This window comes from Benincasa hispida, unplaced genomic scaffold (genome assembly GCF_009727055.1).
Source record: "Benincasa hispida cultivar B227 unplaced genomic scaffold, ASM972705v1 Contig452, whole genome shotgun sequence".
In the NCBI taxonomy this organism is placed as follows: Eukaryota; Viridiplantae; Streptophyta; class Magnoliopsida; order Cucurbitales; family Cucurbitaceae; genus Benincasa; species Benincasa hispida.
This window is the reverse complement of record NW_024064862.1, coordinates 325,784-333,230: the sequence shown is the minus strand read 5'-3', so window position 1 is coordinate 333,230 and position 7,447 is coordinate 325,784. Positions and strand designations below refer to the sequence as shown.

General features: G+C 35.3%; 2 protein-coding genes across 2 annotated transcripts; both read left to right on the top strand.

Annotated features, from left to right (window-relative positions):
* Positions 1-239: 239 nt before the first annotated feature.
* LOC120069526 (NDR1/HIN1-like protein 1) lies at positions 240-2,587 on the top strand. The gene is made up of 2 exons (XM_039021302.1): positions 240-823; positions 2,151-2,587. The coding sequence occupies exons 1-2, from the start codon at positions 335-337 to the stop codon at positions 2,301-2,303; spliced, it is 642 nt and encodes a 213-aa protein (XP_038877230.1). The 5' UTR covers positions 240-334; the 3' UTR covers positions 2,304-2,587.
* A 1,727-nt stretch (positions 2,588-4,314) lies between these two features.
* Positions 4,315-6,025, top strand: LOC120069524. Its single transcript, XM_039021301.1, has 2 exons — positions 4,315-4,874; positions 4,941-6,025. Exons 1-2 carry the CDS (start codon positions 4,745-4,747, stop codon positions 5,447-5,449), a joined length of 639 nt encoding a protein of 212 aa, XP_038877229.1. The 5' UTR covers positions 4,315-4,744; the 3' UTR covers positions 5,450-6,025.
* The last annotated feature ends 1,422 nt before the right edge of the window (positions 6,026-7,447 follow it).

Here is a 7,447-nt window from a genome sequence, read left to right as displayed (position 1 = left end):
AAAATATAAAAAATGAAATTTTTTTTCACTTTTAAAAGATTGAAGGACGAAATTTAAGAGTGATTTTATATACTCAGCCAAATATTATAATTTTCATTTTAGAAAATGTAGTAATTTTAATATATAATAATACATACGTAATTATTAATTTCCAAAATATAATCATCCAATAATTGAACCTTGTACTTCCATTGTCACCTTATTTATATCTATCTTGTTTGTGCAGCCAAAGCAAACAAAAACTATAGACCTAACAAAAATATATCCCATTCAAACTGTTGACATACAAGCCTCCATCCAAGCTCCATTCTTTCTCTTCTTCTCTCTCACAACAATGACTGTAAAGGATTGTGACCACCACCACCACCACGATTGTGAGCGCCGCCGTCTCTTTCGCCGAATAGCCTGCACCATCTTCACCGTGGTCCTCCTGATTGGCCTAGTCATCTTCCTCATCTGGGCCATTCTCCGACCGTCCAAGCCCCGCCTCATCCTCCAAGACGTCACCGTTTTTAGCCTGAACATCTCGTCGATGCCACCTGCCGCCATCTCGACGACCATGCAGATTACCATCTCCTCCCACAACCCCAACACCCGCATTGGCGTTTACTATCAGCTCATGGATGTCTACGCTGCCTACCGCGGCCAGCAAGTAACTCTCCCGACATTGTTGCCGCCTACTTACCAGGGCCACAATGATGTTACCGTCTGGTCGCCATTTTTGTACGGCGAAGCTGTGCCGGTGGCGCCGGAGTTTGCTGAAGCTTTGAATCAAGATAATAATGTTGGAGCCATGCTGTTCAATATCAAGGTCAATGGACAGGTTTGGTCAATTTCTACACTCACCCACAAGTTCATTATCTTTCTTTAGATTCCATTTTCATAGCTAAATTTTCATTTTAACTTTAAATTTAATTTTTACAGATTTGGTTTAGAGCTTTTTCAAGTGTTGGTTTGGTCTTTCAGTTTTTTTTTATACATCTTATTTGGGTATTTCTAATTTTAAAATATTTCTATTTTAGTTTTTTTTCTAAAAAGAAAACAAAATATTTCGGTCTACATTTTACCTTCTTTGTTTTTAGTGATCATCTGTGAAACCACATATGTTGGTTGGTAGAGTAGATATTAGGTGAAAAGATTATCATAATTTGAATGATAAAAATGATTACTATTTCTTTTTAGTTTCGAGAGTAAATGATTGGGAAAAGAAACATTCTCAATCCCTAAATTTTCATGAAAAGAACAATTTATTCTCTAAATTTTAGTTGATAACAATTTAGTTACGTGATTTTTAAATTTGAAACAATTTAATATATTAAACTTTAATAAGTAATGAGTTACTCCCCTTACTTTACAATTTATCATTTTATGTGAAATATATATTTTGAAATTTGTGGAACAAAATGAGAGAAAACCATCTTCAAAATTGAAGTACCAAAATATGATTTAAACGCTCTTTCTTCTTAGGGTATCTTAACATATTTGTTTAGATTCTTACCTTCTCTACTTATAAAGATAATACTTAGTTCAATGTTAGTAAGAAAAATGATTTAGGTTCCGTTTGATAATCATTTTGCTTTTTGTTTTTGTTTTTTAAAATTAAGCTTATGAACACTACGCCAAATTTTGATAATTAAAAAGTAGCTTTCAAAAAGTTGATTTTGCTTTTGGAATTTGGCTAATAATTCAACCATTATACTTAAAAAAAAGATGCAAATATAATAAGAAATGTGCATGAAATGGACTTAATTCTCAAAATCAAAAGTCAAATGGTTACCAAACGGAGCCCTAATGTACAACATTTCTTGGATGCACATTCGAAATGTATCTCCCTTATCAGTTTTAATTACATTTTATAATTTCCCACCCATGCATCTAATGATGTAAAGCTATAAACATTTTAGTTTTAGTTTTTTGAAAAGCTATAAATATTTTATTAATGAGTTCAAACATACAATTTTTTAAAGGTTTGTTGGTTAGTATATTTAAGCCTATAACTTCTTAGTCAAGAGTACACAGTTTATGTTAGTTGATGCATCATTATATTGATGTGATAAGAGAAATTCAAGATAAGAAATTTAGTAGACAATAAAGTTAAGTCTCGTATTCGTAATTTAATATTTTGTTATATTTATCGTCTTGTTGAACAGGTTAGATGGAAGGTCGGGAGCTGGATCTCAGGTAGATATCGGCTGAACGCAAACTGTCCAGCATATATAAAGTTCGGCGATCCGAAGCACGGAATCGCATTCGGACCCGCAATGAAGTTTCAGTTCGTTCAAGGCTGCTATGTCGATATTTGAGATCCCAAAGTCCACTTATCTTTGTACTTCCTTAAGCCACTTCTTTAAATTCCTTTTCCTATGTCCCTTGAAAGTCTCTATGGTAGTTGCCAACAACAAGGAAAACTATTAGAATTATGGTTCTCGATTCTTTTGTTACTATTTTCCTTGTGCCTTGTATAGTATATCTCCAACTTTTCTTAACTAGTTCTTTATATATAATGTGGGTGATCTTGATCAGTCAGCATCAGTTTTGGGTTCAAATCGATGCCATCACTGACATGTAAAAAATGTGGTCAATTTTAAAATGATCGATTTGTCGGTATTCGATTGGGATGAATGTGGTGAACTAAACTAAGAAAGTACTAAAAAGAAAGGGAGAAAAAATAAAGAGAAGAAGAAGAGAATAAAGCGAAAAGGAACCAATAAAAAATGAAGAAAGAAAATAAGAGAGGGAGAAATGAAGATGACAGGGTAATTTATTAAAAAAAATGTTTTCTAATTAATACATGAGTAATAATTTGGTGCAATCTACCTATATGATGCATCATTTTTTTTTAATAATGATAGTAAAAAAGTAATAATAATTTAATATTTTTTTAACAAAATTGTCACATCACAATTTTTTATTGAATAACTAGTTAGGCTGCACAAAGATAGATGTGAAAAGTCCAACAGTTAAACTTTTTTTTTTCTTGTTTTCTTAATGTGCTACTTAGGTTTTTGATGTCGGTTGCATAAGTAGTCAAAATTAGGTTTTTGATGTTAGTTGGGATAAAATAAGGAAAAATATATTCTTTAATATCTATTTAAAACGACATTATAGATATATTTAAATCAACATGGTAGCTAAACCCCATTTCTATTTCCCCTTTGAGTGAACCGTCTTTCATATCTCAAAGTTCTCCTCTCTCCCTTCTCACAAAACTCTGGCCACCAAACTCCAAAGCTCCTCACAATACCTCTATCACTCTCGCCACCAGCTTCGTCATTCAGTCATCTCTGTGTCGTTCATTTTGCCGTTTTGCCATGCTGTTCTGTCACTCTCATGCTCGAGCTCCGTTGTTCGCTCCGTTCAGATCTGTTCGGCCCAATTTCGTAATATTGTAAAAAACTAAGGGCAAGAGATGTTGATGACGAGATGAAATCGAACGGGAGGAATCCTCACTAGGCGACTACCATTGTTATTGTTTCAAATTTAAATGCGAAGCTGTCGTTGGTTGTCGATGAATCTCACTTAATTCTCCATTTTCCCAGAAAACAAAACTAAACCCATTTCTCTTTCTCTCCCCACTACACACAAAGTTCTTCAATTTTTGGATTTCAGTCGTATGAGTGCAACATTTTCCCCCCTACTACCCAAAAACCTGGAATTTTCTTTCTTTTTTTTCTGTCCTTAAAACAACCACTGCCTCTATATTTTTTACTATTTGATATTTATAGGAAAAAAAATCATTTAATACTCTGTTTCCTCTCTTATTTGACGGGGGCTTCTGGGAAATGGATGAAGGTTTTTATAGAACAGTTGAAGTCTGAAAAGGAAGACAATGTGAGCTAAATTTTGGGGTTTTTTAATTTGTTTTTGTTCTTACCCAATCTGTTTTTAAAGCATGGAAATGGTGATTGTTTGTTTATGTTTTACAGAGAAGTTGAGTACTACTAAAACTAAGAAATTGAGGCTGGTGGCAGTAATTCAAAAGTTTCTGACAATTCATTCTATTGAAATAGGTTTGATTATCATCAAATATGCTAATTTTTTATAATAGAGGGTCTAGTATCAAGGAAGTGAGTCAGCATGTTGAAAAACCCAATACACAGTCAGTACAATCCAAGCGTACAGCTCAATACAGTCAGCTATGCAAGAGAATTCGCAGCTCACTAAATCCAGAAGCATCCGTTTGTTGAAAATCTGTTAGGAAGAATATTCTCCCTCTACTAAGATTGTGCCATGTGTAATATATTTTTCACTATTTATCCTTATTATTTTTGCCCCAATTATTGGGCTTCTGTGTATAAATGACCCGAGGGTCCATTCATTCGAAGACAAGAAAATCAAGGGAAATTCTCTCATCATCTGTTTTGCTTGAACTCCAATTTGGTATCAAAGCCCTAATGGCAAATGCTATCGTTCCAAATTTCAATTGCCCTCTCTTAACCAACTCCTAAATCACATCACGATAATCAAGCTGGATTGAGGTAAATTTCTTCTATGAAAAAATCTTGTCCTCCTAATTCTTCGCAGCTACAGATTGGAAGGATACTTCAATGGTCTGATCGAGTGCCCACCAGTGTACCTAAATCAAAACACCACTGTGTCTAAGGATGCAACGATCACTAGAGCTTCAAGCTCTCAGCCCACAGCTGCCAGCTCGTCGAGCACTGGACCAACAAGAGAACTCAACCCCCAATACGAAGCCTGGCTTGTCGTCGGTTAGTTGCTCTTTGGGTGGCTCTACAACTCAATGACTCTTGAAATCACAACTCTGGTGATGGGATATGACAAGTCGAAGGACCCTATTCAGCAGCTTTTTGGTGTACAATCAAGAGTTGAGGAAGACTACCTCAGACAAACCTTTCAACAACAAAGAAAAGGTAACCTGCGTATGTTTGAATACTTACATCTAATGAAATTGCATTCTTACAATTTAGGTCAAGCAGGAAGTCATGTTCCCACCCGAGCCTTTGTCTCCCAAATCTTATGCAGACTGGATGAGGACTACAATCTCGTCATCGCAACACTCCTAGGAAAACCAAATACAACATGGTTGGAGATGCAATCTGAACTACTAGTCTATGAACGACGACTAGACTATCAGAATCTACTTCGTGTTAATGGAGTAGAAATCAATCCCACAGTCAATATGACCCAAGGCAGAGGTAACGGTGGTCCATGTTCCCAAAATCAAAACCCAAACAGTGGTGGTCGCTCAACGTTCCCTGGTCAGCATGGTGTTCAGAATAATTTTGGGAACAGAGGACATGGAAATGGAAGGGGTAGGTTTAAGAAATTCACCCAATCTGTCAAGTGTGTGACAGAATTGGTCACACTGCATACGTCTATTATCACCGTTTTGAAATGGAATTTGTTCCCAACAACAACAACACCAACAATTAAGGGTCCAATGGGAACACTGATACGCCCAATACCAACGATGGCAAGTCACTAGCTGCTCTCATGACCTCACAGACTAGTAATCCCTTCCTGACAAACAACGACGGTTTACCTGATCCAAATTGGTACGTAGACAGTGGTACATCCAACCATGTAACTACTGATTACAACACTCTCACCAATCTTGTTGAATATGTTGGTAATGAATTAGAAACAGTAGGTAATGGTGATCAATTACATATAGCTTATGTTGGTAACTCAGTTCTAAATAATAGAAAATCACTGCTCAATCTTAATAATGTATTATTTGTGCCTGAAATTGCTAAGAATTTGGTTAGTGTATTAAACTTGCTTAAGATAACTCTGTGTACATTGAATTTCATGATAGTTATTATCTTGTAAAGGACAAGGGTACGGGTCAAGTACTTTTGAAGGGAATCCTAATGATGGACTATACCAATCAGTGCCTAAAATTTCATGATAGTTACAACATTTGTTCTGTCTCATATTAGAATTAACAGTGTTGTATCAAAGAATGTTTGGCACTGTCATTTAGGACACCCATCTTCCAGAGTTTTTTATTTAATCATTAAAGGTTGTAATTTGTCCGTTAAAGGAAATGAATCTTTTGAATTTTGCTCATCCTGTCACTTAGGAAAATCCCATGCACTACCTTTTCCAAACTTTGTTTCTCAAGCATTGAAACCATTTGATCTAATCCACTCGGACATCTGGGGCCCAGCACCCATGCTATCCATGGATGACTTTTGCTACTTGTTGGTTTTAAAATATGTGATGAATTTTGCACTAGACCACAAGTGATATGTGTTAATACTAGCACACATCGCAGTATAATGAGCATGGGTTAATCACAAGTTTTCTCGATTATAGGCCAAGTGAAACCTGATTGCGATTGTCTTAGGATGACCTAAGGTTGAACACGGGGATCTACTACAATTGCTTTAAATAAATGTGATCTATTCGACGAAGTTAATTTTTCATGAGTGTGCTTTGAACATGCGATAAACTAAATTTTAGGTTATTAAAGAAAACATTCTCAGAGCCTCAAATAAGAGAATGAAGGATGCAGCATTGGACGTAGAGAAAATATATGGAGAAGATAGGGTTTGGGAGAAGATCATTATCGCATCTCTAAGCTTTGTAGGAGGAATTTATCCCAGCTCAAAGTTTATAATTTTTTCGCACCTCTCAGTGGCTCGCCACACTTGTCATATCTCTATGATGCATGAATAAGAATGCTTGAGAGCGCAAGGTTGTTTCTATCTCTAGAAATACTTCTTTCTTTGCTTAACGAGTTCCACAACCATCTCTCTCTCGAGAAGTTGGTTATAGCTACTTATAAGCGCCCGCGATGCTTGTTGGATGCAAAGCTAGAGGTTCTTCTAGGATCCTTGAAAACATGCACAAAGAAAGCTAACTTAGATCAAGCTTAGAATCTATGATGATCACTCTTAGATCCTAAGACAACTCACTCCGAAATTAGCTTGATCAAGACTAATCAAATGAATTGATTTAAACATCAAATCTAAAGCAAGATTTGAAAGAAAAAGACAACACCAAAGGATTGAATAAGCACAAGTTTTTTTTTTTTTTTTAATCTGAGTTTTAAAGATCATTACAAGCCATTTTATAGACCAAATGGTCGTGGATAGACCAAAAAACTCAAAAGTCATTCAAATACAATTAATTACAAATTGTAGAAAATAACACCTACAAACTTGAAACTTAATTGAATATTAAATTATAAGTCAAAATGCAAAACTAGAAATGTAGAAAGTCTTCAAATTTCCTTAAATATCTCCTCTAGAAGGCGACAAAGTAGATGTACACGTTTGACAAGGTTTGACATCACATTTCCCCATGTAGTGCACACTTGACAGCATTTTCTTCATAAAATCTGCACACTTTTTTTACCATCGTGTCATCTTCCAAACTATAGGACTTTTCCTGTACCATCTTCATATCATTCTCTTCTTGACTCATTGAACTAACATTATATAAAAATTTGGTTTCAAAATTATTTGTCGGTTCT